The sequence below is a fragment of the Ursus arctos genome, unplaced genomic scaffold (genome assembly GCF_023065955.2).
Source record: "Ursus arctos isolate Adak ecotype North America unplaced genomic scaffold, UrsArc2.0 scaffold_22, whole genome shotgun sequence".
Taxonomy (NCBI): Eukaryota; Metazoa; Chordata; class Mammalia; order Carnivora; family Ursidae; genus Ursus; species Ursus arctos.
This window is the reverse complement of record NW_026622897.1, coordinates 62,795,451-62,811,923: the sequence shown is the minus strand read 5'-3', so window position 1 is coordinate 62,811,923 and position 16,473 is coordinate 62,795,451. Positions and strand designations below refer to the sequence as shown.

Below are 16,473 nucleotides of genomic sequence, written 5' to 3'. Positions count from 1 at the left end.
TTTACGAAATAAGAATGAAGCATTTAGGTGACTTTATAATTGACATACAATAAACTACATATATTTAAAGTATAATTTGATATGTTTTGACACATGTACACACCCATAAAAAAATATCACAATCCAGAGAATGAACAAATTCATCACCCCAAAAGTTACTTTGTGTCCCACTGTAAAGTCTCCTTCCCAACCCTTCCTTCCAGTCCCCAGATAACAACTAATCTGCTTTCAGTCACTATAAAATAATTCAGATTTTCTAGAATTTTTATAAATGAAATCATACAGCATGTGCTCTTTTTTTCATTCGGTATAATTATTTTGAGATTTATCCATGTCGTAGCATGTTATCAATAGTTCCCCCTTTTTTAAGGTTTTATTTATTTATTTTGGAGAGAGAGAGAGAGCATGAGTGGGAGGAGGGACAGAGGGAGAGGGAGAAGGAGAAAATTCCAATCCCATGACCCTGAGATCGTGACCCGAGCCAAAATCAGAAGTTGGGTGCTCTACCGACTAAGCCACCCGTGAGTAGTGTTCATTGTATGATATACCACACTTTATTTATCTAGTCACCTTTTATGCATATTGGGTTGTTTCCAATTTTTGGCTATTACAAATGAAGCTGCTATATACATTTGTGGACAGGTCCTTTTATGGACATATATTTTTGTTTTTTTCTTAGTTAAATACCTAGAAGTAGAATGTCTAGATCACATGGTGGGTATATGTTTAACTTTTTAAAACACTGCCAACTGTTTTCCAAAGTGGTTGTACCATTTTGCACTCCCACCAGCAATTTATGAGAGTTCTGATTGCTCCACAACCTTGCCAATACTTAGTAGGGTCAGTCTTTTTTTTTTTTTTTTTTTTTTTTAATTCCAATTCCAGTGTAGTTAACATCAGTGTTAGTTTTGGATGTACAATATAGCGATTCAGCAGTTTCATATACTACTCAGTGCTCATTGAAATAAGCGTATTCTTAATCCCCTTCACCCATTTCACCCACCCCCCCACCCACCTCTTCTCTGGTAAATATGGTCAGTCCTTTTAATTCTAGCCATTCTAGTAGATGTGTAGTGGTATCTCACTGTATTACAGTTTGTGTTTCCTACTGGCTGGTGATGATGAGCATCTTCTTATATGCTAAATCTGTATGTCTTCTGTTGGGAAGTGTCCATTCACATCTTTTGCCCATTTCTTTATTGGGTTATTTTCATATTTGTAGAGTTCTTTCTATATTATGAATACATGTCCTTTAGCAGATATTTAACTAGCAAGTATATTCTCCCACTTTGTGATTTGTCTTTTCATTCTCTGAAGAATGTCTTTGAAAGAGTAGAAGTTTTTAATTTTGATGAGGTCCAGTTTATCAGTTTGTGATTTATGCATAGTCATTTATCTAAGAAATCTTGTCTAACCCAAGGTCACAAGGATTTTCTTCTATTCTTTGGGAAGTTTGATAATTTTAGGTTTACATTTAGGTCTATGGTCCGTTTGGGGTTAATTTTTTGTATATAGCGTGAGGTACCAATTAAAACTCTTTTTTTGCCTGTGGCTGTCCAGTTGCTCCAGCACATTTTGTTGGAAACATTATCTTCTCTTCACTAAATTGCCCCTTCACCTTCATTGGAAATCAGTTGTTGAAATACACGTTGGTCTGTTTCTGGACTCTGTTCTGTTCCATTGATCTGTTTATTTCATACCAATACTGCACTGCCTTGATTAATGTAGCTCTCTGAGTCTGAGTCTTAAAATCAGGGAGTGTTCTCAAACTTTGTCCTTCTTTGTCAAAGTTGTTTTTGGCTATTCTAATTCTTTTGCATTTCAAAATGAGTTTTAGAATCGATCTGTCAATTTCCACAAAAAAAGCTGTAAGGACTTTTGTTGGAATTGCATTAAGTAAATAGATCGATTTGGAGAGTGTTGACCTCTTAACTGTATTGGTTCTTCCAGTCCACAAACACAGTATACATCTCCTTATATTTAGGTCTTCTTGCATTTCTCTTATCAATTTTTGTAGTTTTCAGTATTGCATATCTTTGGCAGATTTATCCGTAATTATTTTGAATTTTATAGTATTTTAAATGTATTATTTCAATTTCTGATCATTTGTTGCTAGTATATAGAAATACATTAGACTTTTGTGAATCAGTCTTGTATTCTACAAACTTTTACTAAATCCATTTACTAGTTCTGATAGCTTTTTTGTAGATTCCATAGGATTTTCTTGAATGTCTGAACATCCTTTTTCAAAGATATTTTTTCTGGGTATAGAATTCTAGACTGATACTAGTTTTTCTTTCAGTACTTTAATGATGTTGCCCCACCCTCATTTTACTTGCCTTGTTTCCCATGAGAAATATGCTATCACGTTTATCTTTTTTCCTCTGTAGGTAATGTTGGCCCTTTTTTTTTCTTTTAAGATTTTATTTATTTGAGAAAGAGAGAGAAATCATGGGGCAGAGGGGGAGGGAGAGGAGACTCCCTGCTGAGCACAGAGCCCAAGGTAGGGCTCAATCCTAGGATCCTGAGATCATGACCTGAGCTGAAACCAAGAGTCGGAGGCCTAACCAACTGAGCCACCCAGGCACCCCTGGTAATGTTGCCTTTTTCCTCTGGCTGCTTTTAAGGGGTTGTTCTTTATCATTGATTTTGAGCAGTTTAATTATGATATGCCTTCCAATAGTTTTCTTCATGTTCTTTGTTTGTAGGGTTCATTGAGCTCCTTGGATTTATAGGTTTATTGTACCATCAGTTTTGAAAAATTCTCAGTTGTTATTTTCTTAAATATTTTTTTCTGTCCTCTCCCTTCTTCTGGGACTCAAGTCACACATACATTAGACCACTTCAAGTTGTCCCACAGCTCACTGTTGCTATTTTCCTCTTTGAAATCATTTTCTCTATATTTCATTTTGGATAGTTAAAATTGCTGTGTCTTTTCAAATTCACCAATCTTTATTTCTGCAATGTCCAACTTGTCATTAGTCCCATCCAATGTATTTTTTACTTCAGACATTATAGTTTTCATGTCAAGAAGTGTGATTTGAGTTTTTAAAATATCTTCCATGTCTCTACTTCATATGTTTGGTCTTTCCTCTAGTGTTTTTAATACATAGAATACAGTTATGATAACTGTTAATTTTCTTGCCTGCTAGTTCTAACATCTGTGTCCGCTCTGGATTGTTTTTGATTGATTTTTTCCTTTTCATTTGGGGTTGTATTTTTCTGTTTCTTTTTATCCCTGGTAGTTCTTGACTGGGTGCCAGACATTGTGATTTTTACCTTTTTGGGTACTGGATATTTTTGTGTTCCTATAAATATCCTTGAGCTTTGTTCTGGAATATCGTTCCTTGGAAACAGTTTGATCCTTTTGGGTCTTGCTTTTATGATTTGTTAGGCAGGACCAGAGCATTGCTTAGTTGAGAGCTAATTATGCCCCACAAATGAGGCCGGACCCATCAGAGTACTCTGCTCAATGCTCCGGAAGTTATGAGGCTTTCCATTCTGTCTAGTGAGAGCAGGCAATATCCCAAACCCTGTGTGTGAGTTTTGGGTACTGTTCCTTCAAATCCTTTTGGGTGATTCCTGAGCCTCAAGTAGTTTCCTCACATGTACAGACTGATCATGACTGCCGAGTATACTCTAGAGGGACCTTCAGTAGATTCCAGAATTCTCCCTTTGTGCAACTTTCTGCGCTTAAGTGCTTCAGTGCTCTGCCCTGTGAATTCTAGCTGCCTTGGCCTCCTGAGAGTCTCAGCTGTGTCTCTTCAACTCAGAGAGTCTGCCAGGCTCCATCTGGGCTTCTCCTGCTTGCTCCGCAGCCTAAAAACTCTCAAGGCAATTAGCTGGCAATTTATAGGGCTCACCTTCTTTGCTTCCCATCCTCAGGAATGATTGTCCTGAGTTGTCTGATGATGTCCAGTGTTGAAAGCCTTGTTTCATGTATATTTCCAGTGTTTTAATTAAGTGGGAAGATAAATCTGGTGGCCTATTGGCCAGAAGCAGAAGTTGACTCTTAAAATTGTGACTTTTGTGCACAGAAGAGAACATACAATTATCTTAATAAAATATCTCTGAGGAACCAGAAATGAATCTGAATAATATATGCCAGCTCTAGCTTTCACATTTAGTTTTTGGAACAGATTTCTGAATTTTTGTACAAAAGCCAAAGAGCAATTGATATAATTTAATTACTTTGGTCTCAGATTTCACTGAGAAATGAAGAGAAAAACATTTTCCCTGCATGACATGTTTCTGGCTCAAATGTGGTATTTTTGAAATTTCCAAAATAATATTTGTCAGGACAAAAAAATCCCTTCGGAAAATATAATCTCATTCAAGTGATCATATATAAGTCCTTTCCCTATCAGAAAAATTATTCTGCATGTAAGGTTCATCTTCTATTTTAAAACCTTGAATGCTTCCATTCCCTTGTTCATAGCTGCAAAAGATAGGGGAAAACTTAAATGTCCTCTGCAGGAGACCAATTAAATGAATTATGGCCTGTCCATAATGTTATGTTTAAGAAGAACAGACAGTTTTAACATGTACTGCTACATAATGGCCTATAAGATATATTGACAAGTAAAAAAAAAGCAGTAATGTATAAATACACACAAGTTTAATCATGCCTAGTCTATTTCTAGAAGAATATGTAAGAAACTACTAACAGTAATTTCCCCTGGGGATAAGAATTAAAGATTGGGGTGGAAAGAAGAGATTTATTTTTCACTGTATACTTTTATTGCTGTTTACTTTTTTTTAAACCATGTATAGTATTACTTTTCAAACACACCAATTTTTTAAAAAGAAGAAAAAGAAAACAAACTGTTCTTTATTTGACTTCTCTGATAGGAGTGATCGGCACAGGAATTGCCCTATTTGTCGCCTACAGATGACTGGAGCAAATGAATCTTGGGTGGTGTCAGATGCCCCCACTGAAGATGATATGGCTAACTATATTCTTAACATGGCCGATGAGGCAGGCCAGCCCCATAGACCATGACCTTGGGGTGAAGGCCTTCTGTTGCTATTATGAGCTCCAAACATTTTGGTCATGGGAGAAGAATGCAGGGATATTGTGGCAGAGACACAGAGAAATCAATTTTCCTTACCCTCTTATTTTCGCTATTCTGACAATTTGTTCCATTTCTTTTGATAAACTTTCCATGTCTTCCATTTATAGTAAACTAAAATTTGCTACTGTTTTAGACCATATTTTTCTATTATTTATCTGTTCTAATATATATTAGAACTAATTGCTCTTGAATTCTTTGCTGAGGTAACAGCATTTCCAGAGGCTTCTGAGACACTATTTTTCAGGGCAGGAGTATTCTGGAATCTATTTAGTTAGGTTTAAAATAAACCTTGAATGTTAAAAAGTTGTAGCCATCTGAGAGAAAATTCGAAGTTACTGAAAATGTAGAATACATCAAAGTGCATGTTACTACTTAACATTAGTCTTTCTGCTGGACTCTTAAGGCATGTGTATGCCCCCTTGTGGTTAATTATTGCTCCTCTAATAATTTTTACTTGAAACGATCCACAATTATTTCATAACTTTAGCAGTGTGTTTTGGAACTACATGTTTTTTACTCAAAAGTCTTTTTTTTTTTTTCATGTTGTATAATTTGGGTGAAGACTATAAAGCTGGGTGTGACTTTGCCTTGTAAATGGATTTCTGCTGGGGAATCTTCTTGGCTGTTCTGGAAATGCTTTCCCACAGCTGGGAAAGTGTTCTAAGTAGCTTTTGATAATGCTCTTGCATCTTGGAGTTTCAGAAGGAAATTTTTCTTCATCACAGATCCTGAATTTTATATTTCCAAATTATGATAAATCATTCAATATTGGTTCATGGTGCTTTTATTTTCTTAACTTGAAGGCATCTTTCTGAGGTCTCAAAGTCTTCAAATTTCTAGTATTATTAAGAGAGAAAATAGGGTAGAGCCTTTTAAACATATGTACAATACACACCTCTGAAAATTAGGAGATAATTTGGCTTTCTGCTGTTTCACTGTACTTCCTTTGAAATACTCTGAGAGAGTATAGTCCTAATGGAATTATGATTTTCAGTGACATTTCATTTTTTTTAATTTTGCTTATAAGGTAAAATTTTTGTTTTATGTTAAGCATTAACATTTAGCATATAATAAAACTAGAACCTGATGTCTCCTTTAAAACGTATGTTAACATTCCATGGAACTTTTCTGACTTATTATTGGTAAGTTGCAGATATTACTATTTTCCAAAATACCAAAGTATGCAATTTAAGTTGCTGCTTATTGATGGCAGAATTTTGGGATACTAAGATTTTAATAGGCATGCAAATTAAATAATTCATTTCTATAAAAAATGATCAAAGGTAGCTTGATTTTACCCAAAAAATATTGATAACTAATTGGTTGACATTTAAGATGGGGACAGCTCAGTACCAAATAGCTAAACACTCACTATGGATGTTTATACAGGCAGGGTACTGGGGCTCTGTCATATCAACCTGGCACTGCACTTAATGGTTTGTGTGACCTTAAAAAAGTCCCTTCTGCTGGTTTTAGTTTCCTTCTTTAGAAACTAAGATTTCATCTGTGGTTTTCATATTTTATTTCAACAGAACCTTTTTTTTTTTCCAGGTAAAATCTTACTCAGAAGCCTTACACATGCATGCTGTACCCCCCCCACACACACACACACACTACCCCTCTATATGAAAGTCATATTTTATTAATATAAATTTCCTTATGTCAGATTTATTTATATACCATAATAAAATAAAGTCAACCAATAAAAACACATATTAATATATTGGAGATATCCAGGATATTTGAATTTAGTGAGTAATATAGTTGTATGATGGGAGTTGTTTTTTAAATTAATTTTTTTTCCAAAAAGCTTTTTTTTAATTAAATTCAAGTCAGATTTGCAGAACATTAACTCTCCTCCATGAAGTCTTAGTATTCCATGGGACATATTTTGAAAACCTTGGGATAGATGATCTCTGAGATCTTTTTCCAGCTCTAAGATTCTAAATTGTCCTTTTGGATTAGATTTGCTGAGTCTAACTCAGATTGCCTAATTGAAGAATGTTTCTGAAAATGAACAAAGTTGCTGTACATGGTTTTGGATCTTTCCAGGTATAGCCAATGATTTTATCCCCCCAGAATCCTTTACCTTTCAAGGAATTATTTAACAGTAAGCCCAGTGACTTGATGTTGCCCAAACCTTTTTACTTTTCAATATGATATCCAGGATACTAACTGATCTACTGTGAAAAAGCAAGTGTTTTTATTACTCTTATTAAATAAATGAGCACAGTTTTTTGTCCACTCCGTTAAACTGGGTGGTAATTCTTTAGATGTGAATGTTAGGTAGGTTCTATTATACCTAATCATAAAAGTTGTAAATTTGTTTAATGGATGAAATGTACACTTTTTGTATTCTGTACAGCTTTGTCTTTTCCAAATACGAAGTACTTAAATGCACTAAGATAGGAAATATGATGTGTGCCTTGTAGGATCTGTGAAATGTCTTCATGAAGTCTAAGGGATTTGTTTTATAAATTATGAAGTTTTCCCTATCCTAACTCAGTAACAAAAAGTTTACTCATACTGTAATGCTACAGAGATTTCGTTTGAGAAAATGTACTTGACTGGGTACTGAATTTAGAAATTGAGAATAATAATAACTGCTTTATTCTTAGGAAAAACTGATATATTGTGCAATAAATAATCTTTAGCAAGTAAATTTTAGCTCACTGGAGAGACTTTTTCTTACATAGTTTCACATTCTTATATACTAGATGTTTCTATTCCTCAGAGGACTGTTTTGTATTGTGCTTGGGGGTTGTGATGTTTGTGTGCTATGTTTTAAAATTTATTTCAAATTGGATTCAATTTCCTTATACCTAACATATATCTGGGTTATAAGGCTGCTTGAAAATATCTTTTGGTTCCGTGATTTTTAACATTGGAAAATTGGATTCATTAAAAGCCAGTCCGAAGAATTTGCATTTTTAACTGTTTTTTTTTTTCTTCATTAAGTCGAGCTTACTTTGTCTATCCAGGAATAAGAAAACTAGTTGGAGATGAGGGAAATCAGCTGATCCACCCACATTTTGATGGGCAACATAATGACAATACAATATAAATAGTTGACAACAGACTTTCATTTGTTCTCGTGTCTTTTTGCCCTGTTGGACAATAAAAAATATTAGATAAAATACTCCACCCTATGTTAGTTTTGATGTTTACCTTGTAAAATCATTTCCAAAATTAAAGACTATAACTAGAGAAGCAAGGTGGAATCTTAGTGCTGAGAAGAAAGAATGGTGGTTGATCATTGAATTTGCTGGTGTATACCATCTTGAGGAGGTACACATTTTGGTATCAAGAGACATAAAAGCCTCCTCAGAGATATTTTTAATAATCTTGCCCCCGATTATAGCTTTACTCACCGGCATCCTCGATCTTTCTGATAAAATACTTACTTAAAGGTTGAGGATTTTAAAATTTCCAAGAAACTGTTTTTCTGATTAGTGTTCCTTTTATTGCAGTTAGTTACGCTGTTCTTTATAAAAGTCATAGTCAGATATCGAGTGCTTAGGTACATTACCAACATATCACCTTCATTTGTGTCTGCAAACCCCAAAAAAGATAAATATCGTTTCACCAATGCAGCACTCAGAAACAAGTAAAGAGAAAGCCCGAAGGATGTGCTTACAACTCTTCTTTAATCCAGGATAAGAGGGAGTAAAGGCCCAGGACAGGCCTTGGTACAGACCAACCCAGGAGCTGTGATTTGTTTTCATGTGGCAGAGAGCAATGTCATTAGTCATTTCAGCAGTGCAGTTCGAAGGAACACATACATGAACCTGAGCCTTTTAGAGTAAGGGATACATGTCTCAAAATTTGTTCTTTTAGAAACCTGAGCTAGTGTACACTTGCCTTTGCTTCCAACTGTGAACACAAAAGAAAGTAGGGATTTATCCCCAGCCCCCTGCAAAAGGCCAGTTAGGTACAAAGATGTGACAAAAGTGCAAAGCGCTATTGAAAAAGGTGTCTGAAAAGTTTGCAGGACAGGTAAAATCAAGTGTTAGCTGAATAGACTAAAGTAATATCCAGGGAAAAGGAACCCGTGTGGCTTTGCTCAGGAACTGTAACGGGCAGAAGTTAAAGGAAGAAAGATCGCAAAGGTTTGCCTTCTGGGTCTAGTGAGCTTCAGTTTAAAAATTTTGAGTATTTGTTGTGAATGTCATCCATGTCTGAGTCTTAGTAAAAGATAAATTAGTGGTTATTATTGATAACTTTTCATGATGCCCCATCTTTTTTTTTAATGTTTTTATTTCAATATAGTTGACACACAATGTTACATTAGTTCAGGTGTACAACGTAGTGATTCAGTTTCTCTTACATTATGCTTTGTCATCACAAGTGTAGCCAGCCACCATCTCTCACCACACGATGCTATTACAATATCACTGACCATATTCCTTGCGCTGTGCCTTTTATTCCTGTGACTTACTCCATAACTGGAGGCCTGTATCTCCCCCCGCCCAGGTTACCCATGCTCCCACCCCTTCCCTCTGGCAACCATTAGTTGGTTCTTTATATTTATTGGTCTGACTCTTCTTTTTGTTTGTTTATTCATTTGTTTTGTTTTAAGTAGTATTAACTTGAAATCATTTTAAATTATTGATCCACAGTCCTAACAGACTTTATTTAATAATTAAAAATAAATACTTGGTACAGATAAAATGACAATGAAAAACTGTACAATAATTGCTATGTTAGGACAAATGTATACAAATGGGGGCTTTTCAAAAATAATGCGTCAGATAAAGTCTGGGTTTTCAGTCCGTTTCATCATTAGCTGGAAGAGCACACGTGTCTGCCCGATAAAAAGACTGCAGGTACTGTTCTCTATGCTAAGTTAGCCAGCGGAAGGGATGAGCGTTATCAAGTCACAGGACAAGACAATCTAAAGTCAAATAAGCATCTTCACAAGCAAAAATAGAGTTCTAAGTCTATAATAATTCAGAGGCGCTTCTCATAATCTGATTTGCCCACAGAAATAGACAGAAAGTTCTTTGAGCAGCTTGTGGAATACTTGGAGCACATGGCCTTAAAAAGTTGCCAAAAGAGAAATCCATTCAGTTATTCAATGTACATTTATTGAGCACCTACTATGTACCAGGCACTAGTAACACAGATGAAGAGTACATTGGTAAAGCTTAAATTCAGATTGGTCTTAAAAAATGCTTTCTGATGAATCACTAAATTCTACCTCTGAAACTAATAATACACTATATGTTAATTGATTTTAAATTTAAAAAAAAAAAAATGCTTTCTACCTGGCCCCTGGGACCACTTATATCTTCTGAAGAAGTCTGCATGTTAGATAAGGGAGAAATTTCACCTTAAAAAAAAATGCAGAGGTTATAGTGATAAAAAATCTAACATCTGTGAGGCGTGATGGAATAGTGGGGAAAGGACTGGATTAGGAGTGGGGAAACTAGTTCTGCTCCTATTATTTATTATCTGTGTGACCTCAAGCAGATTTCACCTCTCTGGCCCTGAGTCTTCATAAGTAAAATGGTAGTTGGGCTACAATCAGAATATTGGAGCCAAAAGGAATAGAGATCATCTAATCCTATGTTTTCCACAGTCCTTAGTTCAAATGGAAATAAGAAGAAGGCCCAGTGTAACAGTGATGACAGCAGAGTTGCTTTGAAGAAGGCAGCACCCAGAACCTCCCCGAGCCCTGGAGGGGGATTCACAGAACAACATTTGAAAACCACTCATCTAGTCCACACCCTCACTTTTCAGATGAGAAAACCAAGACACAGAATAGGATCAATTGGTTCAGTGTGCACATTTGGCTTCCTAAATAGAAAGGAGGGTGGAGGGCTAAATAAAACAGCATAAGAAATTCATAAAAAATGCAAATTGTCAAGAAGGAAATTTTCTATTTTAATTCTCTCAAAGTAGTTCCTTTATGAAAGGGAGCTTTAAAATCGGTTTTGTTTAAGGCAGCCAGCCAGCCAGAGGCTGAAATGAACAACTACCAACTAGCCTGCAGGGTCTATAGAGGATTTTGGCAGAAAACCACACAGACCTCCTGTCAGTAGGCACTGGACCTTGGAAGATCCTGGCCCCAACAGTGCAAGCACTAACGGTTTCAAGAGAAATATTTGGAAAATTTGGAATGAGTACAGACAAGTGTCCAGCTCCCAGATCCCCAAGGAGGAGTCATGCTCTATTACTCAGAAACACTAACAGAAGGGGCATGTTAGATTGTAAAGTGAACAGTGCAACCAAAATCACTAGTTTGAAAGTTCTTTAGAGGCAGCCTCTCCATGGAGGACCATCCTAGTTTGGTATTTTGACCACTGTTAATCACAGCGGACTTGAAATTAAACCAAAAAGTTAAAATGCATGTCCACTGCTGGACCTATTGGGTCAGAGCTGTGATCTCTTCTGATTTCATGGCATCAGACAGGAAGCTGAGCTCATTGCATAGGGTCTCATATCGGAACGCCATCCGGATCTGAGCAACATTTGTCTTTCGAATATCATTTCCTTCAGGTCCTTCTTTGTAATAATTTTGTCCCAGAAACTTTTGCTTCTCCTGTGAAACCAGAGAAGTACCAATGAAACCATATACCTTAGGTTCAATTTCTATATCCACACGGCAGCTTTGACATTAGCCACACCACATCAAACCAGTCCCCCCGAAGCTGATCCCCCACCAGGACATCGTTCCTCCAGGATTCTTCAAAATTCCTCCTGGCCTCTGTGTCCTCGAGGATGTCACCCTGACACCCACATTCATTCCCTTCATTTCTGACTAGGTTCTCCTTGATCAGGAGACAAAAATAAGACCCCCAGTGCTGCTGGCAATAAAGAAGGCAAGATGAAGACGTGAAGACAGTCCCCCCCCCGGAGAGCCAACAGGGGCAAATGTGTTTCTGGGGAGGCCCAGTCTTAGGAAGCAGGTCTGCACAATTGAATCTTGAGCCTGTAGCTCTTCTCTGCATCAGCATCCAATAAGAGCAGGACCAATGCAGCCTCTTCCTGTACCAGTAACATCACCCAGCGGAGGGACTCAGGAGCCTAAGACACCATGTTCTCAACCCTGGCTGCACGTCAGGTCACCTCGAGAGCTGTCAAAATAAGTACTGATCTCCAGGCTTCATCCCTCAATTTTGTATTCAACCTAGGTACTGTTCACTGTCCAAGAAATACCTAGTGCCTTCTATGTGCCAGGGACTATTCTAGGCCCTGGGACATAACGCTGAACGAAACAGTCTAATGGAACTACTGTAATGGAACTCACATTCTAGAAGGAAAGACAGGAAAACACATAACTACATATTACAATGTCGGTAGTAATAAGTGTTATGAAGGAAAACAGATTAAAGGAACAGAGACTGATGGCAAGTGTGGGGCTACTATAGAATGGTGATCAGGGAGGGCCTCTCAGAGGAGGTCACATTTGAGGACAGGTCTGAAAGGGTCAAAGAGCAGCCTTGAAAATCCTGGGGTCTCCCCAGGTTTCTCTAGGACGTGAGTTTCAGTGTGATAGACACCCTGCCTGTTGTCTTCACTGGTCCCAGCCCCTAGAAAGTGGCTGGCCTGCAGCTGGCACCCATGGTACACATGCTGCAGGGACAGGGACAGGAGGGACCGGTTGGGGGGAGCAGCACCCTCACAGCCCGTACCTGATGCGAGAGTCCACTCTGCAGCACGCTGTTCCTGGCGATTTCACACAGGTCACAGGTGCTCAGCTTCCACACCTGAGCCGCAATTGCGTATTCTTCCATAAGGGCTTCCTAGACCCCCCCCCCCCCAAAAGTAAAGGTATTAGATGGTAGGCTATCCCTTTCAATCCTTCGCATATCTCCAAAGCTAGAAACGTCAGACAGACGTTGCAGATTTGATTCTTCTTTCATGTCTGGCACCCGGATAACTGAACAACATTCCCACCCCACCCCACCCCCTCTTAAGTGATGAACTCCTAAGAGCGTTTTTGGCAAATTCTCAGGTTCCTAAGGAAATCTATCGAAGAATGCCTATGCGTCGATTCGTTGACCAGCACGTGTTTGAAGCCCTGTGTCAGTCATGGGGATGCCTGCCTCTGCTCTCCTGTAACAGTGTCCCTGGCCACACACATGTTAATTACATGCCCTATAGCTTTGCTTTTTATTTAACGTCACTTTCAGAAGATTGTCCAAAAATCAAAGTTAATCTGAATAAAGTATGAAGAGTGGAGGTGAATATAAAATAAGAATGAGAAATGATCAGGTGGTGAGACAGTAATCCCAAAAGGATTTAGGTTTGAGTTGTGCTTTCACTTTATCTCCTAGGATGTGAGATGTCTGCCGTTGATCACAAGCTCTTCTGTTAATCTCTTGGACACCCTGCTGCCTCTGTAAGCGAGAGCAGCAGTTCTCCAAGTGTGATCCAGGGTCCCCAAGGCCTTTGGAAAGGTCATCCCTCTTCCAGCTATGTACCTTTGTGAGGCAAGATTTTCTTCATGTACTTTGATAAAAACAAGGCATCACAACCGATTGAATGCAGATGCAGATATGAGAATCCTGCTTGTCTTCTATTAAGCCAGACATTAAGGAGATTTGCAAACATGTAAAACAATGCCATTCCCAATGCCATTTTTTTGTTTTGGGAAAATATGACTCTTTTTCATAAAAATTGCTATTTATGTTACCATGTAATAGGTTTGTTAATATTATTTTTAAATGCGTTCACATTTTTCAATTTCGCATCAGTTTCTAATACATCTAAATATCACTAGATATAACTTATGTAATCAACAGCTTTCTGCGGGTCTTTAGTTCTTAAGAGTGTAAAGGGGTCCTGAGACCAAAAGCTTGGAGAGCCTGTCCTAGAAGACACAGGCACTTCTGTTTTTACTCGTCAATGGCTGGTCCCCAGGCATGACTTCACCTCTCCCTTCCTCTTCCCTTGCCCCACAGACCCGAAGTATTATAATAATAAGAGTATTAACAAAATGTTAGCTAACATTTCGGTACATGCTGTATGTATTCAGACACTCTATTAGACTCTAGTTCATTATCTTCATGAACCCTCACAGTACAGTAGAGGTAGACCTAGAGACAATTGCATCCCTATTCTACAGATGAAGAGGAATAAGATACAGAGATCAAGTAACTTAACCAACTTCACAGAGATAGTAAATGCTGAAGAAAGGGAAAATGGAGACGGCAAAAAGTTAAACTGTGCCTTCAAGGGTTCAAGAACGCCAAAGACAGGGCTCCTGGAAGGAACACTTTTCGCTCACTAGGAGCTTACCTCTTGCCTTCACTGACCACCAGCCCCCACCCCAGAAGCAGAACTGAGCGTGCACTCCGGTGCCTGCAGTGGGGGCAGGCCAGGATGGGGCTACTGGGCACCCAACACCCTCACCTTAGTGTAGTGGAACTGCATGGGGTCGTCGGTGGAGAGAGAAACATGCAGTCCCTTGTGCAGGAATTCCCTCAGAGGGTTTTTGGAATATTCAAGGAACAGGCTGTTGTTGCTAAGAGGAGACATGGCAATGGGGATCTGAGCAAGGTAGTAGAGATACTGCAACACCGGACTCTGCAAAAGAACCACCACACTCAGCTGACGAGTGCCAGAGAGGGGAGGGAGGAAGGGAGGACAGGAAACCAGGGCTCTGGGGAGTGTCTGTGCAATTCCCTAACCAAGCCCGAGTTCCCCAAAGCCAGGGCACCCAGACCCCCCCCCACCTCTACGTTCTTCTCACCCACCACATGCGCCTCTCTTCCTGGGCCGCCCTCTGCCCGTCTAGGCTCCGGAAAAGACCCAGCTCAGGGCAGGAAGGCAGCTGCAAGGCCCCGGGCTGCCCCCAGCCCACATACTCTGCTCCCCGCCCCCAGGCACTGCCCCCCGCCCCCCCCGTGGGTCAGCCCCGGAGATGCCCACTTTTGTGTTGTGTTGCTTTGAGGTTGAGTCTGTAAACACTCTGGCTCCTCAGAGATGTAAGGGGCAGACCTGACCAGGCTAGAGTGGTTTTCTGCTGTAATACTCGCCCTCCCCCCCCGGCCCCTGGAATTGTGACACACCGTTAGACCTCCCCAGGATCAGGGCATAAGAGGAGTCGGAGCAAACATCCTTATGGAAGTGATCCAAAATAGGGAGAAGACCAAAGGGGCAGAGTTCATGGTTGCATTATTTATACAAACGAAAAGTTGGATGGACTATATCCACAATCGGAGACTAGCTGAATCAGTTACAGACCATCCAAGTGCTGGGCCATCCTTCCAACAGCCTTTAGGATGCAGAACATAAATACTGTGTTGCAGCATGGAAGAATGCGTATTCAGTTAGCAGAAACAACGGACTCTGTGCTCATAGTAAGCACGTTAGAAATATGCTCTGGTAAAAAAGATGAGAATTACAAATACCAAAAAGCAATAAGGGTTTTTTCCCATTTCTCCATCTTTTGGAAAATCCAAATTGCAATGTGTTTGATTATATTGCTTTCATAATTAAATATGAAAGCAAAGTGACTACAGACATCCCAACCCAGAAAAAGGCCCCTGCCTTTTAACGTCACTGGCCAGAGCCTCTCGGGGGCAGACAGGAGCCCAGGGATCCCCTCCCCCCAAGGGGAGCCCAGAGCAGGACCATCCTTGCAGGGTAGGCTCCCGCGAGTGGCCTGGTTACCTTCTTGAGGAGCAGCCCGTGGGAAATGTTGTCAGCGGTCAGGAAAGCAGACACCAGGTGGGTGATGGAGCCGGCCTCCCCACAGTGAGGCCGGAACAGGAAAGTGCTCAGGCCCCGTTCCCTGCAGAAGTGAGGCTCTTGGTCAGCAAGAACCCCTGGTCCATCCTACTTGGGGCCCCACAGGCCTGGGGGCTGCACCCCTAGGCTCAGGGCCTACGCCAGGGGAGACAGTTGCCCATGGCACAGTCAACACAGCTGACACAGGGCCCTCTGAAAACTACCCCTCCCAAAGTATGGAGCGCCAGGTCCAGAGATCTTCAGAGCCAAGAGATACCACCCCCAGGGAACAAAAAGGGAACCGAGTCGTAGAAAGGGACCCTGCTCTGTCCCCATTCACCCCTCATCTTCTCTTCACCGGGCCTTGGAGCCCAGGTTCACAAAACTTCAGAGCAGCAAAGATCATGAGAAATCACCAAGTCCACTTGGTCATAAAAATGGGCGAACCCAGAGGGTGGAGTCGGGCACTAGAAACCCCTGAGCAGGTCAGCAGCAGAGCTAGAACTCAAGCCCCTTCCTGCAGAAGCTCAGCCTGGACTGCCCCTCCCCAACACGCGGCCGTCTCCTTTCAATCACGGTCCAGCCGAAACCTTCACACCCACAGACTACACTGGCTTAGGCTGAGCTAGCGAGGCCCCATGGCCCAACAAGGGCAGGAGGGAGGCTAGGCTTGCAAGGGGGGAATAATCAGCTCAGTGTCTGCTGCCCCAGGCACCCG

At 40.0% G+C, this 16,473-nt stretch overlaps 2 protein-coding genes across 12 annotated transcripts in view; one reads left to right on the top strand and one right to left on the bottom strand.

Moving 5' to 3' along the window:
• RNF141 (ring finger protein 141) overlaps positions 1 to 8,214 on the top strand; it is a 33,217-nt gene extending 25,003 nt beyond the window's left edge. For 5 of the 6 annotated variants that reach the window (XM_026486093.4, XM_026486092.4, XM_057316823.1 and 2 more), the window contains one exon: positions 4,852 to 7,996. In XM_026486093.4, the coding sequence (XP_026341878.1) occupies positions 4,852 to 5,002 (151 nt within the window). In that variant the 3' untranslated portion in view covers positions 5,003 to 7,996. Of the gene's footprint in view, positions 1 to 4,851; positions 7,997 to 8,056 lie in introns of those variants that run through there. The other variant, XM_026486096.4, reaches the window with a different exon arrangement.
• AMPD3 (adenosine monophosphate deaminase 3) overlaps positions 5,557 to 16,473 on the bottom strand; it is a 49,875-nt gene continuing 38,958 nt past the window's right edge. For all 6 annotated transcript variants that reach the window (XM_057316821.1, XM_026486087.4, XM_048217419.2 and 3 more), the window contains exons 12-15: positions 15,699 to 15,819; positions 14,436 to 14,609; positions 12,713 to 12,823; positions 5,557 to 11,619 (exon numbers count right to left, since the gene is read on the bottom strand). In XM_057316821.1, coding sequence (XP_057172804.1) covers positions 11,443 to 11,619; positions 12,713 to 12,823; positions 14,436 to 14,609; positions 15,699 to 15,819 — 583 coding nt within the window. In that variant the 3' untranslated portion in view covers positions 5,557 to 11,442. The remainder of the gene's footprint in view (positions 11,620 to 12,712; positions 12,824 to 14,435; positions 14,610 to 15,698; positions 15,820 to 16,473) is intronic.